Raw genomic sequence first — 22,323 nt, 5'->3', positions numbered from 1 at the left:
AGCCTCATTGTTAGAAATTATAAAATGAACTGAAAAAAGTATTCGAAATGTATCAGTGAGCTTGAAAATGCTGAAATAAAGAAGAGAACACCCCCCACCACAAAACTGCACTAAGATGATAATGAAACACACATTTCTGATACATGAAATTCCTTCTGTATAAACATAGAAGAAGAAAAAATAAGCCGAAAACAATAACATTTAATAAACAAAGGGTGGCGAAACATATTGTGTTATTTTCTAAGGAGGTTTTAAGTTTCTGGATGAAGTTTAACTCCGCATAAAGCCTCCTCTCCTCTTTTCTTTTCAGCATCACTCTGTGTGAATGTAGGTTACAGGGTTTAGCTGGCAGCCGGAAGCTGGGATCAGCTGATGGAGGAAGAGCTGAAAAAAAAGGTGAGCCATCTTCCCCCGGCAGACGGATACGGACTCGGAGCTTTCGCGAAAGACCTACTAGAAAAATAAGAAGGATGTCGGTGTCATTCGAAGGCGACAGACGGGTTTTAAAAGGCCAGGACAACCAGAGGAAACCGTGCAGGAATTAGGAAGGAGCAGTTCTGACAGAGGAATATAGCAGCTGTTAACGTTCGACACAAAAGCCTCTAACAGCATTAACAAAGGACGGAAAACCAGAAGGGATTAATATCGAAATATGGAGCAGATGTAAGCTGTTTAAATACAGGAGAACGGCTACACGAAGACGCTTCCGGTCGCTGCAGTTCACAGAGTGCAGCAGAAGCCTAGCCTGTAAACAAACAGCTAGCTTTAGTTAGCCGACTGCTGGTTAGCACTCAGCTGCTAATGTACACAGCTAATATACGGTAGCAGGACTGAAGTACAGAAAACCGAGATAAACGGAAACAAACTGCTGCCAACTAAATTTAGTCTCTTTGTTGCTGTCTCGAGCGGGTGGTGTTAGTTTATGGTATCCATGTATGCATTTATTATAGTGACATTAGCGTTTAAGCTAACGCGTACAGTTATTTTCTATGTAATAAGAACTGAGCGTTAAACGCGACACAGCATTGGGCTGATTTAGCCTAAACACATCGTAATTAAGTAATTAGTCATGACACTTGTGATTGACATGAACCGGGATGTTTTCTGTTAGCACGGTGCAGCTGATAGGATGAAAGGAGATGGGGATGAAGGAAAACAACTTTCTGATTCCCTGAGAATGAAATTATAGATTTGTCCCTGCTGAAGGTTGAAAAGCTTCCTTAAGAGTAAGACATCACTACTGCAGAGTGTGAACTGACATCGCTGGTGTCATGAAATTGTTGGCCTTTTAAGGCAGCAATTTTTAGTAGTCAGCCAGACCTGGAGTGCAGTTAAATGCAGCCTTGGTCTTTAGGTAGAAGGTAGAACTTTAATTGACATATAGACACATTGTCAGTTTAGGTTTTTTTTTTTTTTTTTTTTTGTTGTTGTTGTTGTAAATACATTTTAGTTTGATAGCTCGAGCACAACTTAGATAGTGTTTCTGTCATGTAGCTATGCTTGGGGCCAAGTGGTAACCTGCCAGGCTGTGTTTTGGACGCTCTCTCCCTGACCCCGACCCTGACCCCGACCCTGACCCTGACCCCTCCAGTTCTGAAACTTCCTGGAATTTGCGCCTCTGCCCTCTGGACTTCCTGCAACGTGAAGCCACAACCGTCTAGATTCTAAAATCATCCAGAAAAGTTGATGTGATGGAACTGATGTTTGCTGAGTGGGAGGATGGGGAGAGGTTCTCCTTTGAAGACTCAGACAGGTTCGAGGAAGACTCCCTGTGCTCCTTCATCTCCGAGGCCGAGAGCCTCTGCCAGAACTGGAGAGGATGGAGGAAGCAGTCCGCTGGGCCCAACTCCCCGACCGTCAAGATTAAAGGTTGGACAAACTGTATCGATGTTACAAAATGTTGATGAGAAGTATTTATTACTTTTTTTTTCAGGTAACGTTATGACTGTGACTAGCCCTCTTGGAAAGTAGTCCCAATCATCATGCGCTTCACATGAAGAAATATGTATCATTGAACTGAACACACTAACTGCATTCAATCATAGTTTCAAATGCATTGATGTTTATTGATACTCATTGAACAAGTAATACTGAAAATAATAAAACTTACAATCCCCACAATACGGACAGTTTTAAACATCACGTTATTAGTCCCAGAAGTGAAATTGTGCATGTGAGCAATCCATGTTTACGTCCATCTTATTGCTACTTGTGTGTGCGTGTGTGTCTGTGTGTTTCTGGAGGCAACGGGGTCAGCCATGTGATATTCACGGCCATATGAGATTTGTTTGGGGCATTCAGTCGAAGCAGGTGCTGAAAGTTTTATAAAATATGATATTTAAACATCGACTATTGACCATAACGTCAGTATTAAAATTTGACATTGCTATGGACCCAGTTTTTCATATCCCTTGAAAAGAAAATGTTATAATCCATTTTAGAAAAAGGTTGTAACATTATATACAATGTGGAAAAAAAATGAAAGTGCTTTGAATACTTTCCAGATATGCTATATAGGACTGGACGTTATATCGCAGATGTAAGGCCATCACATTATCGGTGTGTATCAGATTAATATTTAGGCCTGTTACGGTAACAGATTTTGCTGGACGATATATTGTTCCAGAAGTTATTGCGATAAATGATAATGTTGTTTTGAGACCATTTTTAAGTAATATGATGGTAGTGACAAAATAATAATGCAAGAACACACTCTAAAAGATCAATCAACTTTAAATTCTAATGAACATTTAACACTGGAACTGGAAGACATTTTAAATATCCAAAATAAATAAACAAAACAACAAATAAAATGAATTTTGAAGTCTTTGTAATCAAAATTGTCCTTAAAAAAACAACTAGTTAATATCAAAACACCAAACTGAAGACTTTTATATTCCAGTTTTTGGTAGAAAGAGAGTCAAAAAGAGAGAAACGATAAATCATGCCAATGGAAATAATTGAGTTTGTTTTAATTTATCATGCGATTAATTGATTTATTGATTATTGTGACAGGCCTATTAATGTTGCTAAGGCCATGCTTAGAGTGCAGTAACTTATCATCAGCTTGCATGCCCATGTAATATTCAGTTTGTTGAATCTTTAGAAGCTCACACCTGCCACAGAGGCAGGAACCAAGATGCTGAAGTCTACAGAGTGTTGGAATCAGAAATGAGACGAATGAAATGACAACATGTAATGTAACTGATATCATAATCAGAATATTTACCAGCAATATTGGCTCCTCTTTTAAGCTCTGTTTATGTCTGTGTGCTTGCTAATGCCACCTAAATCTTACATTTCATTTTAATCCTGGCAAAAAATATACTTTTAGCTTTTATAGTTATGTTGATTTTGATTTAGAAATGCCTCTATACATGTTTTCATGCTACATGATTATTAATACGCTTTTAGTTGGAGGCTAACATCTAACGTAGTAGCAGTTCTTAATGATGGTTGTTGGAATAGAGCCCCCTGTTGTGTCCTCTGATAAAGTTTGAATGTTACACACTCTGTGTGTGTTTGGCGATGATAAAACCTTCTGTGGCAAAATTTGACCTGCTTAGCAAAAACTATTTGGATGAAAACTTGCCCTTTGCTTTCTTGTTGAATGTAGTTGTAAAGGTTTCTGTCCAGGAGGGTCTTTAATGTGATTAATTTATACTCTGAAGTTGGACTTGTTGAACTCTGAGTTGCGAATGCCGTCTGAAGTAGGAATTCAGGCTTGGAAAGTAGAAGGATCTAATATGGCTGACAGGTTCAGAAATGAACGGTTTGTTACTCATAAAACCACATGGTGCTGTACAGCCTCTGTTAGTGAACATTTCAGTGCTTCAGCGTTCAGAAATATGTTGTTTTTGGTCGATATTATTCTTAGTAGTAGTAGTTGGCCAGGTCACTGAGAACAGCAGGTAGCAAAACAAACTGGAAACATTTAAAGAAGGTGTCAGATGTCCAGGGTTCTACTATAGAGACCAATTAAATAAAGATACTCATAACTATGTCCACTGCCACGCATTCCAATCTGGTCTCAAAGCAGTAAAAACAGAGCTTTTAATGAGACCAGAAGTAAAGTTCTTCTCAGACTGACTATGCTAAGCTGTTCTGCCCTGAACAAGCAGCAGCTGCCTTTATAGCACTTTATCAAATTGATACATCAGCCCAACAGAACCCTGCTGCTGCTGCTGCTGCTGCTGCTGCTGCTGCTGCTGCTGCTGCTGCTGCTGCTGCTGCTGCTGCTGCTGCTGCTGCTTTCTGTGTTAGGAATGTCAACAACAATGGATCTGTCTTTGAGTTGGTCAACATCATAAAGATAACAGTGTTTTAGGAGAAACTTTAGTCTAGAACTGCTCTGACTTTTTCTTTTTTGTCACATCACTTTTACAGATTTAATTCTTGTCCAAACTTGCGATCTTTAAGGTTTTGCTACAGTAGGGTGGAAAAAAGTAGGGGTCCACGGGTTGCAGGTTCTCGACCGATAGGCTATTACGATCTAAAAAGCCTGGTAATTTCTAAAATGCTTGACCCGCTAATTCTGATTTAGGCTGATACTGATTTTTTTTTTTTTTGGTCTGAAATGTCGCTAAATATTGCAAGAAAGTTGCTGAGTCGATAACATTAGGATGACTGTTGTTTTTGTATTTGTACCACCAATGCATTCCACCCACAACAGTTACCTACATCTCCCAGAATGCAGTTCAGCTCTCTAGTTTGTGCTGATGTTTAACCTGCACCTGCTGCTGTCCAGCATGTTCTAAACAGAACTATTGAATCAGTCGTCGTGTTGAACTGATGACTCAGGACTTGGATGTTGAAACCAGAAGAATTATTTTCACTGAATGGAAAATAATTCGACCGTTTTTTTCCCCCCTCACTTTTTGAAGTTTCAGGTTATTTACCAAAATTATTTGCTAAATGCTCCAATAATGAGAGGAAGAATATGTCAGATATTTATTAGTGTCTTCAAAATCTTACATTTACAGAATGATTACTATCCCTCTTTATGACACCACACTGGTGGTCCCTGTGTTTTTTTTTCCCAGTCCAATGGACTGGGAAAAACACAGAACATCTGTAGTTATGGGTAGTTTCTTCAGCAGCAATGGCACTTACAGATGGCACAAAGTTGCTAAGGTGTCACCCACCACCAGTGTCTTTTACCCTTTAGAATAGAGAATGTTTACATAGTTTTTACTGTGTCCTCTACACTCCCTTCCACACCTTTTTTTGTTATTAAATGAGTTAGTTTCATCAGATTGTAAGGTTTCCCCTACAAAACTTCCTAAGCCCAGTGGTTGGGTGTTAGGGCAGTCATTCATGTCATGTTTTGGAGTTAAAAAATGTTGAAAGTTTGAAAATATCGCTTGATAATCATGTGAAGATTAATACCTGAACTATAAAACTATAAAATCTATAAACTATAAAATCTTAAAAAATGCAAACATTTTAAAAAGGCTTAATTAAATAAGCAGTGCTTAGCCTGGTGGGGCACAAGTAAAGCCTGGTGGCCCGCCAGACTTATAATACACTGCAGGAAACTCTGAGTATGAAATATAAAAGTCTGTGATTTGCAAGTCAAAGTTATTCTATATGGGTGGGTCAGATTAAATTATAAATAAATAATTTTTATTAGGGGTGCACCGATTTATCAACCAGCCAGTTTCCTTAATTTTGTCAGATCAGTGATCGGCCAATACTTGCATGTGAAATCAATCTTATCAACCTCAGCAAATGTCTAAAAAAAATCAACCACTATCCTGCTCTCCTGTCAGAGAGGTTTGACTGACAGACCGAGCCACCAGGTCATGTCTGCATGTTTGCAGTTAACAATAATCACCCCACTGTTGCCAACTCAGTGACTTTCTTGCTATATTTAGCAACATTTCAGACAAAAAAATTGTATCAGCCAAAAATCGGAATCAGAATTTGACTAACAAATAGCTGTCCATATATTATGGGATTAAAGAAGAAGCTGAATGTGAACGGGTCCAGACAGGGATTTATTCCACTGAAGTTCCAGCATCCTTCAACTGGATGAGAAGTTGCTGATTCAGTGTGTCTTGATTGTTTCTGCTTTTGTTCTGTGTCGTTCCTCAGACGGCCAGGTGACTCCCCTGGTGGAATTATCGGCAAAGCAGGTAGCTTTCCACATCCCGTTCGAGGTGGTGGAGAAGGTGTACCCCCCCGTCCCGGAGCAACTCCAGCTCCGCATCGCCTTCTGGAGCTTCCCAGAGAACGAGGAGGACATCAGGTGAGAGACAATTGATAACTAACTAATCAGATTAGCTCAATAAATTCCAGTCTGGTGACTGATATTATTTTAAGGGCAGTTTGGCTTACAGAGACTTCACAATTCATTTTATTTATGGTTTTGGTTGTGTGTGTGTGGTTTTTGTTTATTTTCTTTTTATTGTTTTTGGTTGGTGTGTTTTATTTTGGATGTTTACAAATGTGACTAGATAGGCCTATCGCATTAAGCAATAAGTCAGTTAATCAAATGATAAATTAAAATGACCTCAGTGATTTCCATTTACATGATTTATTGTTTTTCTGGATAACGAAAGTCTTCAGTCTGATACGTTGGTCTTGACTAGCTTTTTTTTTTTTAAATGAAATTTTGTTTACGTGGACTTTATAATTTATTTTCTTTGTTGTTTCCGTTGTTTTGTTTATTTATTTTGGATATTTAAAATGTCCTCCAGCTCCAGTGTTAAATGTTCATTAGAATTTAAAGTTTATCTTGGAGGATGTGTTCTTGCATTATTATGCGTTAACCATTACACTACTTGAAAAATGATCTCAAAACTACAAGATTATCATATACCGCAACAACTTCTGGGAAAATTTGTCGTCCAGCAATATTTATCGTAATGTCACAATAACAAATTAGGCTAACTCCGACAATTAGAGGAGTTTACCAACTCCCTGTGAGAGATTTACTGACTCCTGTGATGAAGTGGAAGAAAGTTTTCCATCAGATTTTAGAAGAAGGAATGAGAAGTGACTGAGTTTGCGTTAACGTGGTTGCAGGTTGTATTCCTGCCTGGCTAACGGCAGTCCAGATGAGTTCCAGCGTGGAGAGCAGCTGTACAGGATCAGAGCCGTCAAAGACCCCCTTCAGATCGGTACGTCCAGCCACTCGATTCAGGCCTGTCCTCAACCGAGTTTAGCTATAAAAAACAGACTACAGAATTCTGCTCTTTGTGTTAAAGTCAACCTCGGCATTGTAACTTCATTCATAGTAGAAGATTTTGAGTTGTTTTATCTGGAGAGTAGGATGCTCATTTATATTTGCTGCACAAATTAAGTAGAAGTGTGTCTCTGTCTGTCTCCAGGCTTCCATCTCAGTGCTACCGTAGTGTCCAGTCAGTCTGGTCAGTCTAAAGCAGCCTACAACGTGGCCGTCATGTTTGACCGCTGCCGCATCACTTCCTGCAGCTGTACCTGTGGCGCCGGGGCAAAATGGTGTGCCCATGTAGTCGCTCTCTGCCTTTTCAGAATACACAATGTGAGTTTGTTTTCTCTACAGGAATCCTTTCAGTTTTGAACTCTAATGAACTAAATTAAGAAAAAAATGTCTCAATATATATTAAACTATCTTAAAATGGATTGGTGCAGAGGATTAATAGATAAGTGAAAGCTGTGATAGACTGAGAGAGCCGATGAGTAAAATAGAAATTCCCTGCGATTCAGATCAGAGTAATGGTGCGTTCACACCAAACGTGTTATGTGCGTCAAAAATGCATCTGAAGCTCCAAGTTTGATGCACTTTGAATGTAGACGCTTGACATTTTGCTCTACACCCACCTTTTCATGTGTCAGATTTACATTCAAAGTCTAGGAGGAGGCACATCAAGGGCACATCAGACATGTCAAAATCTCTTCAGCCATTGCCGGCCTTCTTGTTGGACGTGCTTGATGTGTCAAACGCTCAAAACGCTTCACATAGCGCTACACTAGACTCGCAAAACACACTGCGATGGGCCGTCGACACGACTCCACATAGACTTTGAATGTAAACCAAACTTGTTTCATGCGTCTGGTGAACGCACCATAAAACATCTTGAGAAGATTCTGAATTATATACTCAGTCAGGTCCTAGTGGAATGTTAGCGGGTATAATGGTCAAAGTTCCTCTCTACGTCTTGTGAAGACAATAATCATATTTCCTTAAAAAACAACAACAATAACAAAACTTATGAATGAGCTGTTAAAAGGAAACTAATTTTTTCTTCCAGGAACAGGACAGTCTGTGGTGACTCTAATCTTGATGGCTCACTTTCGTCTGTTAATGCACAGTGTTTACTTGTCATTTGTCTGCTCACACCTTTGCAGGCTTCAGCGGTCTGTCTGAGGGCTCCGGTGTCTGAGTCTTTATCCAGGCTGCAGAGGGACCAGCTCCAAAAGTTTGCCCAGTACCTCATTAGTGAGCTGCCTCAACAGGTAGGATCCACACTCAGAACAAACACACTACACACTGTTTGTACGATGTCTAATCATGTCCTGTACATGCAGCTAGCAGCCCTGCAGAGGGACAGAGGAAATAATCAATTCTATAGAGAATCACAATTTCCAGTACTGGCAATCAATTCAAAATTGATTTTAATCTGCTTAATTTTTTATGCATATTTCTATTTTGATTAATTCTTTGATGATTTTTTTATTTAAAAGAACACCAGGCAGCTAAGCTAACCTAATACTGGTAATTTAAGTTACAGAATTTTTTGTACAAATCTAGTTTTATTGAAGTGTGTGTTATTAGGTGTGATGTGTCAGACATGATAACATGTCACTGGTTACTAGTGACGTGGTAACCAGTGGGTGTGCCTGCTGCGCCCTCTGAGGGGTCAGGAGCCAGTTTGCTAAGAAACTGTTGTTTAGACCGAGACAAAGTATGAACTGAAGCCAAACATGTCTGATGTTCGCAGATCACACATCAGAACTCTGCTGCAGACTCTCCTTACATAGCAACGTGGAGGGAAAATGGCAGGAACTGCTACAGAGTTGATTCAGGAAAAAAAATATGTTTTGATTTTATTACATGAATTACTTTGATGAGCTGCATAATTACTGCTAAGCATACTTCGGGTCCAAAAAAAATCAACTGCAGAATGAAGAAATTAGATACTAGCCAGTTTCTAAGGATACACAAGGCTCTAAAGCTACCTCCTAATCCAGTAAATGTCAATATTTTGAGCTCTCTTCCTTGTATTTCTCCAGATCCTACCTACAGCCCAGCGTCTGCTGGACGAGTTGCTGTCTTCTCAGTCTACAGCCATCAACACTGTGTGTGGAGCTCCAGGTGTGGCCCGCAGGATGCCAGAGGAAAACACACCACATTTCGTCCCTTTTCCCTTCACTCATACTTCCTTTTTGAAGCTAAAAATGAACCGTGAGAGAGGAAAACTGATTCAGTGTTAGAGTTAAATCAGTTTTCAACTGCATTGAACCTGGTAGTCTAGGGACATTATTCTGGCACAATGAAGGGGATTAAGGATGAAGTTGATTTGGACCCTAACAGAAAACAGGATTAGTCCAAACAGCCACAGATGAAAATATCAGTGATGAACTGCCAGAAAAGTAGACATGGTAAAGCCAGAGCAAGGATTGTTGTGACTCAGGACAGAATGGGAAAGAAATGCTGAAACTTTTGGAGTTACTTGAAGCTAACTTCGGGCAGTTTATTTCCTTTTGGAGGCCTTTATTAAAGCATAATCTTACCGTGTTATTTTTGCATTTTCAGATCCGACGGCAGGGCCTTCAGCATCTGATCAGAGCACCTGGTATCTGGACGAGTCGACCCTCAGCGATAACATTAAAAAGACTTTGCACAAGTTCTGTGGGCCCTCTCCTGTCGTATTCAGGTGCTCTCCTTCTTCATGCTTCTCATTATTCTGAGTAAAAGCCTCGTTCACTGAAATAAAAAGCTATCAGCTGACATACCTGAAGCTGTCTGCCTCAGATCTTTCCCCTGGAAATTCTCTCAAACAGTTGATGACTAATTCTGTCTAATTGTCATATTTTTATCTGCCACAGAGTCAGCTTGTATTCAGAGAGTAGATTTACTAATAGATTTATGTGTGTATCACTAGTGATGTGAACTCCATGTACCTGTCCTCCACTGAGCCTCCGGCAGCTGCTGAATGGGCGTGCCTGCTGCGCCCTCTGAGGGGCCGGGAGCCAGAGGGCATCTGGAACCTTCTGTCCATCGTCAGGGAAATGTTTAAGAGGCGAGACAGCAATGCCGCACCACTGCTGGAGATCCTCACTGAACAGTGCCTTACCTATGAGCAGGTGAGTTTTACTGTCACTAGACCCATTTACCATTAGATTTTGGGGCTGTTTTCACACCTGATAGTCTGGTAGACTCGGTTCGATTGGAGATCAAAGTCGGAGCATTTGTTATATTTTCAGCTCTTGTGGTTTTCTTTCACACTGCACTGTGTGTCAAGCAATCTAAACTATTTAAAAAAAAACTATTCACCTCCCTTGCTTGTGGGACAGCTGTACCAAGAACCACTGAAGGACTCAAAAACCTCTGAAGAAGCCGCTGAGTGCAACTTCAGTCTTTGTAAAATGTAAACAAAAATGGAGGAGCGCCAGATTTCAGTAGGATTTCTCTTTTGTCTTTGGTAAAAGATGATGAACCAGTTCTCTGACTAGTGCTAGACAAGCATGTTTGATTTGGTCGTATTTTCCTAGAATGTCCTGCTCTGTAGATCGCCTCCTGCTTTTGGAGCAGTGTCTGGCCCGCTTGCATCCATATATGCATTCAATNTTCTCAAACGTTTTCAGGCTGAGGACCACTTGACCCATTTAACAAACACTTGCACACCATCTAATTTGAAATGGTCTGGTCCAACCGGGCGTTTTGCACATCTGAGTGGTTGCCATAGGAGATGAAAGGATTCCTCAAACATGCACAAAAACACTCAAGGTATATTTTTGATGAGGGAATAACACTGAAACATAAGGCGTAGCTCAAAATAGTCCATTTTGCATAATAGTTTTGCTATAAAATACATAGCCAGGCTAAATTTTGTCTGTTATAAAAGAATAACGTTTAAAAAACTCCCACAGTCAAAATGGACATCCTCAGTATCAACTGAACAGCTGAGGAGGCCTGTGTGTGTGTGTGTGTGTGAGAGTGTGCATGTGTATTGGCCAGCTCACCTTTCCGGGGATGAAGCAGCACAGGTTGGAGTCGACATACTTCATGAAGGTCATGTTGAGCAGAGAGAGGCGCGTTTCCACAGCAGCCAGGATGTCTGCGTGGCGGGCCAACGAATGGTTCCTCCTCTCTGACTCACGCCTGAACACATCAAGAGAACAGAGAACATTTAGAAACTACGCCAGACTGTCCTATCTATCCATGAGTCAGGAGGATTTTATGATTAAAGCGGGAACAGAGCCCGGCTTAGTCCAGGTTTCCTCAGGCTGGTTGAGTTCAGGTCACACCAAAATCCTACGTTCTGCCCCGTTTCACCCCAGAATCCCTGTCAGTCTGCAGTAGCTTTGGTCAGCCTGCAGGGGGATCTGGCCTAACAATCTCTTGCCATTATGATCGGTTCTGTTCCAAACTACTGAGGCCCCTGTTTGTTACATACACAGTTATATTGCCAGTACGTCTTGTTCTTTCAAACAAGGATCTGGTGGGTTCTTTATCTTTTAACCCACATCCTCTTCAGTATTTTCCTCACATTGGAAACAAACTCACTTTTGAATGGCATCAGAATTATTACCATGGAATATTGTTACAACACAGATATTGCTGCCCAAATTACAGCAAGCCCTCTACACCTGCTCCATGCCTTCTGGAGGATCTAAAGAAGCTCTTGAGCTTCTGGTCACACACGGATGTTTTTACAGAGGTGTTTCACTAGTCATATCACAGGAGAACACACTCTATTCAGGAACAAGGAAGACGAATTAAAAAGAAAAGCAAACACACCCACCCACAGGCAACACAATACAAAAGGATTCCTTAACACACTCATAAACAGATGATGTGTTACTGGATATAGCTTCAGCCTGGCAGAGTTGAGCTAAGGGTTACGTTCTGATCTGATCCTCTGATAAACCCGAACTGGGGTTCAGTACGCAGAAACATAACAGAAGGAGAAAAAAAACATTTTAAAAAGTCTCTTTTTATTAACACTGAAATTATGGAGTCACATATGGATGTTTCTGGAACCAAACCCAGTAATGTAACAGAGGTTCTTCTAGACTGGTGGTATCCAAACTTTTTGTTCTGGGATCCAAAACTGACACATTTAAATTGCTGGCAGGCCACAAAGTTCATTAAATTAAAAATGCAAAAAATAGCTTACTGTGATTTTTCTTCATTAAATTTGTACAGTCTCCTTTACAAAGGAGACTGTTGTTTTATAAAAAAAAAAAAAAAAAAAAAAAAAATATTTTTGGTTCATTAAGTGTTTTCTGTTTTGTTGGCCAAACTTTTTAACATTCTTGACTTGTGGTCATGTTTCATGCAACCACACCTGACATTTCTGGCAGGGTAGGAGGGTGTGAATACTTTTGAGATATACCTACAAACATCTATATAGATATACAGATAACTGTCTAAAAAGTCTTCAACTACACAAACACATAAAACACTAAAATGTTACTATGTTGACTATCCTGTAAGTGGCGCTGGATCGATGCTACAACAACAACATGAAAGAAGCTTTATGAGCCTCCGGGCTTCAGAACGGCAGTCAGAACATTTCTATGGTGATTCTGCGGCAGCATGGCACTCACCTGGGCAGCTGAGCCTTCACCTGTCTCTGGCACAGGCTGTGGTAGCGCTCCACCTTCAGGAAGCCCTGGTTCAGCACACGCTGGCAGATCATGTCCATGCGCTTACACACCTACAGGAGACACGGCACACACACACACATCACAGGTCAATATCTACATCATGCAGATCTAGGACATTCTCACTACGGTCCAGCAGTTCACTCCTGGAGAACCAGTTCAGAACACATACGGCCCAGTCAAAGCTAAATGACATCTTACTGCTGCTCTCAACTTTAAAGTCTTCATGATCCAGACAACATAACTCCTGTAGCAGTCAGTATTGCAACACATCTCCAGAAGCCTCTGACTGAAGATTGTTGATGTTGATATCATGACATGCTAACAGTTCAATATTCCACAGCAATATGTCCTGGATGACTCCATCAGTTGTTGGTTGGCTCTGCTAATCCACCTCCTTTGCTTTTGCGTCTCCTTTTTAAATCTGTTTAGTCTGAGCAGAAATTATTGATAACTATCATCAGGTTTTGCTTCCTGTTTTCTCTGCAAACATAGTTTAATCCCGTGGTCAGTTCAAAGAGTGAAAAAGTGGGACACCTCTACCTGGGTAGTGACCCAGGTAAAGTCAGCAGCAATAGCAGGAAAACACCTGCTGCTCCTCCTCCTAACCTTCAACAATGTCGAAGTTCATCTTAAAACTCATGAATACTGACGAATCAGGACATCTACCACCTGTGTGACCCTGCAGACCCGCTTCTCCAGGAGCCCCAACCTCTTGCTACTTCTCCCAGTAGCACCCAGCCAGGCCGAGGCCGGACCCCTCCCCAAGGTGTCCGGAGACACCCGGGGCCCCGCAGTGCTGGCTCCCAGTCTGCCGGAGGGACCGAAGCCTGCCCGGGGCTGGGGCTAGCTTAGCTCCGCAGCCCTCCAGCTGCCCTGTTGTGCTCTGCTTACCGAGCGCAGCATGCTGATCTCATCGTAGGACAGGAAGTTCAGGATGGTTTCGATAGCCACGATGGGCAGGCCCAGCAGTGGGTTATTCTGGTGCGGCTGCTCCTGGAGCGAGCTGGTCTGTCTGAGCGACACAGCGTCCGGGTCCAGCGATCCAACACATCCATCAACTCTCTCCACGACGGCCGCCATTTTCTTTAGTTACTGAGGAGGCGGAAGTGACGCCTCTGGGGGAGGGGGGGGAATGCGTGCCACTTCCGACGCTAATGTAGCGGTAGTTCCATAAACAATAAGTAATTACAGAAATTATTACATAAAGACACACAAGTGTCTGCATTAGCCTTCACAGAGCTCGGTCTACCCAGAGAGGCCTCCGTCACCCAGCCTCTCTGCTTTGCTGGGAACATTTTGTAGTTCTGCTCAGCTGTGACTACTCTTTTGCTGTTTCTGAATATTGATGTCAGTCAGTTTACGTCAGAATGACGTCACATCCATCTTAAATATTTCAAATGGATATGTTTGACGGCCTCCTTTCCATCACCCTAATCTTCAACTGAGCTGAAGATTAGGGTTGATGGACTTCATTCTCCATCAGATTGAAGTCAGGGTTTTTCCTGAGCCGCTCCAGAACATTTATATTACTTCCAGGGAGAAGAAAAATGTTGGTCATTAAAAGATCACAATCAGATTTATTGGCCAAGATTTTGTTTCCAAGCTCCAATCACAGTGTAGAAAATAGGAATTTATCCACTTCAGGGGAAACAAATTAGGATAAAGGAACAATGTAGACACAAATTTGCTGCCAATTGTTATTTTAGAAAGAAAGAAAAATATATTTTGTTTCAGCTGAATTTGTGTCACTGTAGACTAGAGCATCTGGTTGAAAGGTGACTCTAATAGGATCCCGGTGTGTGTCTGTGTGTGATTGTGGTGCTGCAGGATGAAGTTTAGTCCCAGGCTGACTGCATCATTCACCGTCCTGATTGCTCTTTAAACTGCAGGGATTCAGCTCAGGAACCAATTGGTAAAGATTCTCCATCTACTGAAATCTGTTGGAAAGATGAATATTGAGTCTGAGTCTATTTCTTTTCTTTTTATTAAATCTGCAAAAACATTTGATCTTGAACTTAACAAGGTTAGAGAAAACTTCAGTTTCTACATGAGACGCTCAGAGTAGTTACAGAAACTGATGATGATCAATCCCTGCTGAGAAAAAGCTGAACTTCTGCTCATTGTTCTGTGATGCAGTCTCTATTTCTCTCTGTTGTCAAGAGAAATATATCATGCTGATGTATTTGAGATCATCAGGCTGATGATCTCATTAATCCTCCATGTTAAAGAAAAAAAAAACCTCAGAGTGAGTACATGGGGAAAATCTGAGTGTCCACTTCAGCCTGGAGGATATTTTCAGAGCAGACGTTGATGCCGTCAGATTGATCAGGACGCCGCGGTGCGTTCAGGAACCAAGTCAGTTCACTCCATGTCAACAGAGTTCATCTCATTGAGAAATGTCTGACACTTGGTCATAAGAACTTTGATGGCCTCTGTGACTAAAACGTCAGGAGGCATGATACCCGTCGACTCCACGGTGACTAGAAAAGGAAAGAGTAGATCTGGATTAGCACTTCTGAATAAAACACTGCTGTTAACGTGGGAACTCTATCAAACAGGCCCTAATCCAGTATAATCTAAAGAAAATAGGATTGATTCATCACCTGCTACTACCTAAGATGATCTCATTACAGATGATGTTACAAAGAGGATGTTCCCTCCCACATCAATCTGATCTGATGGAGCAATGCACTTAAACAGAAAGATATCAAACAATCAGTAAAAAAAAAAAACTAAACTAAACAGCAATGACTCAGGTTTTAAAGGGATAAACTAGAATATTTTAAGTTCTACAAAGAACATCAGCAGTGGTTTCCTAGGTGGAAATCATATCACAGTGAATCTGTAGAGAAGAAACTCTCAGAAGGTGGAAGGAATAGCAGGTCAGTTCAGTTTGTTTCAGCAGATTTAAGCTTTTTAAACCAAGTCAAAGTGAAAATGTTTCCATTTGTAGTACACAGCACCAGATCTGCTGATATTCTTTTGTTCTTTGGCACAAACTCACTGGAATATGGCCACGTCCTACTATTGCTAATGGGACTATGACTGGAAAGAACTTCAAAGAACAATGTCTCCTTGAACTGGTTAAGTCAAGAGGTTTAGGGCATCACCTGGTGGCCACTGGTGAGACTTCTAGGTAAATCGATATGAATCTATGTTTTTAAAGGGGCAGAAGTATGTGTTTTCAAGGCACAATGCCACTTTATAGCACAATCAAGTACATACCATTGTTATAAAAATTATATATAAGTGCCATAAATATCAAGTACAACTAAAAAGAGAAATTAGATTTTGTAAATTAACACCTTGAAATTGGGACTGTCTCTTTAAGAAATTGCTGCCCTTTCTAAAACTCCACCTTCAGGAAGTCAGTGCAAGATGGCTTCTCTATTAACCTTTTAAAGTTTTTACCAGTGTTGCACTGCTGAGAAGTAGCTCATTTAAGTAGCTCAGCAGATACACAGTTCCACTAGGTGTTTGCCAATTGCTAGTCTGAAGAAAATGAGTGGGGGAGTCACTGGGGAGGGCTGATCTGTGAGGAGGAGGCTCCGCCTGGGGACTGCAGCTCAGAGGAGGAGCAGTGCGGAAAAGTCAGAGCTTAGTAAGAGCAAGTGTTTGGGCATTTCTGAATGGTTGCCGTGGAGATTAAAGGATTTCTCAAACATGCATGAAAGAATCAAGGCAACAGTCTAGGTATGTTTTTGACGAGGGAATAATATTATAACATGACGTAAGTTTCAAAAAATTAAATTTTACCTACTACTGCTCCTTTAAATTAATGAACAGAGCAGATGTTAGCCAGTGATGATCTAATATATTCATACGTTGAGTGTAAATTTATCATTTCAGGATTTTCTTTACAAACTTCCAAGTCGGCCTTGATTTCTAAACAGACCAGAACTACACAGGTCAGGTTAGCAAACAGTTAATAATTCTGTCTCATAAGCAGCTGCCTGTTCTCAGAGCAGCTACACATCAGTGGCAGTTTTTACAGACATACAGATGAAATGGTCTCGAACTCTTCCCAGCTTCACGCAGTTCTTCAGATCGTTGTGTCGGAGGACCTCTCTGCTGCACGTGTCCAGTCGGCTATTCACAACCTTGGCAACCTTTCTTCCTGAGATCCACAAACCAAAAATACCATTACTATTTAGAAAGTTTCTGGTTTTATTGTTGAGCGTTTTTTCCTCCTTCCTCACCCCGGACATCTTCCAGGTCTATGACGCCCCGTGAGAAGCAGCGCTTCAGGCGCTCCGCCTTCTCACCCTCAACCGGCTCCAGCAGGGTGATCTCTGGGAGGAGGCGGTAACTGGCCGTCGCCACAGGAGAGAACTTAGCATGGTCCTTACCTGAAACCACAACCACACACTGTCAGGGTCGCCTCAGTCTACGACCTTAACCATGTTAACTTAAGTTGTTATAAAAATGTTACACATATCCACATGAGTTAAAAGATATTTTGTAATTCTTTGACAAAATCTTTGTAATTTCAACATGAAATTACAAAAGACTTTGTAATTTCATGTTGAGTCCTGAAATGACTTTTTGTTGGCACTTGACAAAATATGAATAGAATGGGTTTGAATTAGTTTGTATAAATGTTTTATTTCAGAGGCTATTTGTACAGGACCATGCAGCTTATGTGATCATTGGTTACCATGGTGAAAGATCCCCCTTGTCCTAAAGAAGACAACTGACTTATGTAAACAATTCAATAACTTCTGGATGAATTTTCATGCCTGGGCAAAGCTCAGAGGAAAAGAACCAATCCCTGTCCCTACATGACATGACTGTGTATATTTAACACATCCATGCCTGTATGATCTTACCAATTCCTTTGACACAGTGCATGGTGATGTCCAGCTCCTGTCCAGGTCGCAGCTGTGCTATCAGAATGTCATCATGCACGGGGCGAATGCAGGAGTCGGCAAACACATCCGCCTGGTTGCCGATGGGGACCCACTCTATGTGTTTGGAATAAACTGTGAAAAGGAATATAGGAGTAGACACAGGAAATAACATTAGGACTTTATTTTGTCTCAAGGAGACAAAGGGGACAGAAAGACATCCATCCTGACTTTGTTACAGCTGCTGGACCTGCAGGTAAAACAAGTTGGTTACAATCATAGCCATTCCTTCCAACTGAAATGAGACAGAAATGTACTAGTAAATGTGTGATTGTCACTTTTTCTGATGTCACAAGTCTGATCTTATCTCGTTTTTTGGTGGAGGGGTGAGGGGGTGATGAGAACTCTGCCTTGGACTCACCCATGTGGTTGAGATAGAGCTCTCGGGGGTCTGAGGAATCCTTGCTGGCTCGGGGGTTTCTGCTGCATTTGATCTTCAGCTGGAGTTGAATGGTGTCTATTTCTGAAGCTTCTTCTTCCGCAGATTCTTCACCTGAAGGTTACAGAACAACAGTCGGCAGTTTGTTTAACTGGACAGCAGCTTCTTTTACACACCGTAGGTAACAGCATGTAGCGTTATTATCAGAATATGTATCAATGCTAATTAACCTGTGTATTATTGTGTTAAATGGTGATGAGTGGACAACAAAATACAACCTGAAAAAATTTTATTGTTTTTATATTTACAATGTTTATTATGTACACTAATGATGCACAAAAAATCTTAATGTAGATTAACAAATCTATTTTTATTGCACTGATTTAATCTAGCACTAAAATGAATAATCTAACACCATTTATTCAGTAGGGAAATAAATCCAATGTTAAGAAATTATTGCTTTAACAAAGTCAGTTGAGGCACAAACATCAGTACCTCCAATAATTAAAAATAAATGCAAAAAAGAAAATGTTGCTTTTCTTTTTTTAATTATTGCCTTTTTTAAGACTTTGTAGTTGGTGTTTAGGTATTAATCTTCCAGTCTTCCAAAAATGCATAACTATCAAGTAATATTTTCAAATTTCTTGTCTACTTTAAATATTTTTTAACTCAAAAACATGGCAACCGTCTGGACAAATGACTGCCCTGGCGCCCCGAGCATAGGGCTTAGCAAGTTTTCTGGGGGAAAACCCTGATTGGTGTGCAGCTGTCCAAATCAAATACCCCAGGTCAGATCAGCATAATGGGTAATGCAGTTCACTACCATCTCTCAAGGATTGATTTAGTTGCTTTCACCTGTATTCTTGAACTCAAACAGACGAGGGTCTGCTTTGATGGGGATGAGGCCCAGCCTGTGGGCCAGAACTTCATCCTGGACTATAGATGTGTTGTTATAGATGAACACTTTCTCTATAGCCATTGTGGGCACCTGGAAGCAAAAATAAACGTTTCAGACATGGTTCATTAAAAAAAATAAAATAAATTAAATCAATATAAAAATACACTCGATATATTTGAATGTAATGGTTTGGTTGACATTTGGGCTGCTAGTTGGTTGTCTTCCATATTCCCAGCCTGTTGGCTGCTCTTTAGGCTAGTTTCTGCTTCTAATCATTAGAGAAACAGGTTTATTTCCTGAGATATTTAACATTGAATTTTCATTTTTTTAAGCCATAAAAGGCACCTAAACTTTGGGAAAGACCTGTGTTCTTCATATTCTCAACAGACTTAGTGTGAATCACAATAAAGTAGTTTATCATCAAATGCCACCAAATATTCAAACTTCTCATTCAGAGATAATGCTTTATTTGTTGCCTTTTTTAAGCAAAGTGATTTATTCTTGTAAAGTGTCAATAGACTGATTGAAAAGAAGGAATGTGACCTCTGCCAGTAAGATTCTCCTGAAGCCGTTAGCAATGGCAGCATCGATCCCCACCATGTCAAATTCCATGCTGTTCTCATCCAGATGCACTACATCAATCCGGAAATTCTGCAGACGAACAGGGGGAGAAGCAATAGCCGACACTAAGAACTGTTCGGAACACCAGCAACTCTGAGGATAAAGGTTCTGAAAGCAAAAGGTTTAAAACATGGGATTTATTTTACAGACCATAAAACTCACCTTCTGAAATCGCTTCATGTCCCAGGTGTCATCAAAGCCTGGGTAGTTTCCAGGAAAATCTGTTGTGTGAACCTGACACAAATTGAGATTCATTATAATATTTTTAATAATAATCATAGAAATTGTGTTTTATTCAATACAAAAATTACAAATGAGAAGTGAGATACAACAGTGAAAGACATACTATTCTCAGTAATGAGGGATGTACAAGGTTTCAATATTAAATGAAATCATGTTTGAATTTCAAACCTAACCCGCACTGAATCAGGCAGAAAAGCATGACAACTTCCAAACCACTTACTGAAACTTTACTCAATAAGAAAGAGATAAATATTCGTATGTAAAATACAATTTTTAAACTACAAATGTACTCATTTTACACTGGAGACTCAAACGGCTTCACTGGAAGAAAAAGGTTTGAGCGGAGTGCCTTGAATCTCAAACCTATAGTTCCTCGTTAACTGAAGGATCAACAGCGGCTTAATATAATAATTAAACATGTGGTGAAGTTTAATGGCAACACAAATATTTCCCAAAATATTTATGGCGTCTAGTGATGTTTAGTCAAGCTTGACATATTTTAGAATGTCCAGCGGTTTTATTCACTGCTGATATTATTGTTGAGTGTGGTAACTTTGTTGACATCCTGTATGTGGATCGTGCCTTCACATATCTAGTTCTTTTTGTGGGACATAAAGAACTGAACACATTCTATCTATTAAAACCACCACTAGTTATACCTAACAGAATAAATGTTAGATTTTACTTAACTCGTGTTTATGGGAGGGCACAGGTTAACACCGATGCTTTGTGTTTCTAATGGTTGTCTCTAACTGACCGGAGTACCAGCTGCAGCAGCACACCGGAGCCGCTCAAACTCATACATTACATAACCACACGCCATACATCTACATACAGTACACAGAGAAACAAGAACGTTGTTGCCATTGTTACAGAAACAACTTACATTCTTTACACCAAATTCTCCCAAGATTACCCGGCTGCGAATTTCCTCCACGTTACTCATGGGCGCAGCCATTTTGCTCTGTGGTCTTCTTCGTCTACAAAGAAGTCGTAGAGACAAAACATTGCTGCCCCCATGTGTCCAACTAGCTGTGCTGTACGTCACCGACCAATGCAGAAAACACAGAAGTCTAAACAAAGGCTTCTTTTTTTCATTATTGAACCTTCAGGACAATAATCCCATTTATCTTCTTAATTTCTCCCATATTTTTGGTGGAGATATGTCCTTTATAATGTATGTTTCATTTTGAGTGCCGTCTATGTTCTGTTTGAATCGTTAATAAATCTTATAAAAAATAAAGAATCTATCAATATAGCGATGGGTTAGGGTTTCAAGTATGCCTTGAGGTTTGTGACATCTGATCCGGAGGTTCGTTGCAGGTCTCTTTGGATCATGTTAAAAGGTCACCTTAAAGAGCAGAAGGAAACCGCAGTTCCCCCATAACCCTCAATAACCTTCAACCCCGCCCACTGCTTCATTTTTGTGTGTTGGTTTTCAAAATAAAAGCGCGATGAGCCGTGCTGCTTCATGGGTTGTACATCAAAATGTGTGGGGCTGGGGGGTGGTTTGCATCAGGCACTATTGACATTCAGATCATCTGGTTGTAAGAGCAGAAAGAGTTCGGGGGTTGCTGGGGGTAATTATATTTACACATATACGTATAGAATTTAGAAAGACTTAAAACTGTTCAAAGAGTAGAATTCTGCAAGTGACTAAATAGAAGGAATCAAAGCCGACTTGACAGCCAAGAAAAAGAGAATGTTTGAAGACTGCTTCATTAGTCACAGTTTAAGACTGATGACTTGCAGGTCAGGGCAACACAGAGACAGATAGGACAAACATCCTACACTCACACCTAGGGAGACTTTGGAGAGACCAATTAACCAGACAGTCATGTTTTTGGACTGTGGGAGGAAGTCAGAGTACCCAGAGAGAACTCACCATACACAGAACATGCAAACTCCATGCAGAAAGACCCCAGGCCAGGAATTGAACCCAGGACCTTCTTGCTGAAAGGCAACAGTGCTACCAACTGCACCACTGTACAAAGTACAGTGGAATAAAATCAGACAGAGTCCAAGAATAACGTTTTTGATTTTTATTTTAAAAGTTCAGATATATTCCTAAAAAGCATAATATACATAAAGCATAATATACATACTGATTAGAACCCAAACACACATAAAGATGCATCATCTTGAGGCATTACTCACTAAACAGAGCATAGAAACTACAACACAATAACAAACACATATCAGCTGGAGACTAGTTAGTAATTAAATATGTTATGCTAGCAAATTGCCACTTATGCCTTAGGGAAAGACTGCTGCTAAGCCAACAAAAGACATACATACAGAAATTTGGCAACAATTTTGTCTTTACTCAACCTTGTATGGATGGTCCAGCTATATCTGTAAATGTCCCACAGAACTTTGGGTGACAGCACAACCTGCCTGACTCCAGCAAAAATATCTCCACGGTTCAATCCAAGGGTAAGAAAGAACTGATA

At 40.5% G+C, this 22,323-nt stretch overlaps 3 protein-coding genes across 3 annotated transcripts; 1 reads left to right on the top strand and 2 right to left on the bottom strand.

Moving 5' to 3' along the window:
- The first annotated feature begins 328 nt into the window (after positions 1–328).
- Positions 329–10,329, top strand: LOC103154318 (zinc finger SWIM domain-containing protein 8-like). Its single transcript, XM_016662599.1, has 8 exons — positions 329–1,869; positions 6,097–6,250; positions 7,030–7,124; positions 7,335–7,507; positions 8,335–8,442; positions 9,220–9,301; positions 9,743–9,863; positions 10,092–10,329. The coding sequence occupies exons 1-8, from the start codon at positions 1,692–1,694 to the stop codon at positions 10,327–10,329; spliced, it is 1,149 nt and encodes a 382-aa protein (XP_016518085.1). The 5' UTR covers positions 329–1,691.
- A 469-nt stretch (positions 10,330–10,798) lies between these two features.
- Positions 10,799–14,110, bottom strand: LOC103154317 (F-box only protein 28-like). Its single transcript, XM_016662598.1, has 3 exons — positions 13,714–14,110; positions 12,763–12,872; positions 10,799–11,311 (listed from the first exon to the last, which is right to left on the bottom strand). Exons 1-3 carry the CDS (start codon positions 13,900–13,902, stop codon positions 11,101–11,103), a joined length of 510 nt encoding a protein of 169 aa, XP_016518084.1. The 5' UTR covers positions 13,903–14,110; the 3' UTR covers positions 10,799–11,100.
- A 678-nt stretch (positions 14,111–14,788) lies between these two features.
- On the bottom strand, positions 14,789–20,892 carry LOC103154290 (DNA-directed RNA polymerases I and III subunit RPAC1-like). The gene is made up of 9 exons (XM_007575510.2): positions 20,757–20,892; positions 19,790–19,861; positions 19,550–19,657; positions 18,964–19,096; positions 18,091–18,222; positions 17,652–17,804; positions 17,022–17,171; positions 16,823–16,939; positions 14,789–15,302 (listed from the first exon to the last, which is right to left on the bottom strand). Exons 1-9 carry the CDS (start codon positions 20,826–20,828, stop codon positions 15,184–15,186), a joined length of 1,056 nt encoding a protein of 351 aa, XP_007575572.1. The 5' UTR covers positions 20,829–20,892; the 3' UTR covers positions 14,789–15,183.
- Positions 20,893–22,323: the final 1,431 nt, after the last annotated feature.

The sequence above is a fragment of the Poecilia formosa genome, unplaced genomic scaffold (assembly GCF_000485575.1).
Source record: "Poecilia formosa unplaced genomic scaffold, Poecilia_formosa-5.1.2 Scaffold380, whole genome shotgun sequence".
Taxonomy (NCBI): domain Eukaryota; kingdom Metazoa; phylum Chordata; class Actinopteri; order Cyprinodontiformes; family Poeciliidae; genus Poecilia; species Poecilia formosa.
The sequence above is the reverse complement of the archived record's forward strand: the minus strand, read 5'-3'. Positions and strand labels throughout refer to the sequence as shown.

Bases quoted from the DNA above. Each gene is read 5' to 3' on its own strand.
- LOC103154318 (XM_016662599.1), top strand. From the start codon at position 1,692: ATGGAACTGATGTTTGCTGAGTGGGAGGATGGGGAGAGGTTCTCCTTT. The intron at 6,251-7,029 runs GTGAGAGACAAT...ACGTGGTTGCAG, and splicing joins GAGAACGAGGAGGACATCAG to GTTGTATTCCTGCCTGGCTA. The intron at 7,508-8,334 runs GTGAGTTTGTTT...ACACCTTTGCAG, and splicing joins GCCTTTTCAGAATACACAAT to GCTTCAGCGGTCTGTCTGAG.
- LOC103154317 (XM_016662598.1), bottom strand. From the start codon at position 13,902: ATGGCGGCCGTCGTGGAGAGAGTTGATGGATGTGTTGGATCGCTGGAC. The intron at 12,873-13,713 runs GTAAGCAGAGCA...TGTCTCCTGTAG, and splicing joins AGATCAGCATGCTGCGCTCG to GTGTGTAAGCGCATGGACAT. The intron at 11,312-12,762 runs GTGAGTGCCATG...TGATGTGTTCAG, and splicing joins GTGAAGGCTCAGCTGCCCAG to GCGTGAGTCAGAGAGGAGGA.
- LOC103154290 (XM_007575510.2), bottom strand. From the start codon at position 20,828: ATGGCTGCGCCCATGAGTAACGTGGAGGAAATTCGCAGCCGGGTAATC. The intron at 19,862-20,756 runs GTAAGTTGTTTC...AATTTGTGTCAG, and splicing joins GAGAATTTGGTGTAAAGAAT to GTTCACACAACAGATTTTCC. The intron at 16,940-17,021 runs GTGAGGAAGGAG...TGTGGATCTCAG, and splicing joins AGACCTGGAAGATGTCCGGG to GAAGAAAGGTTGCCAAGGTT.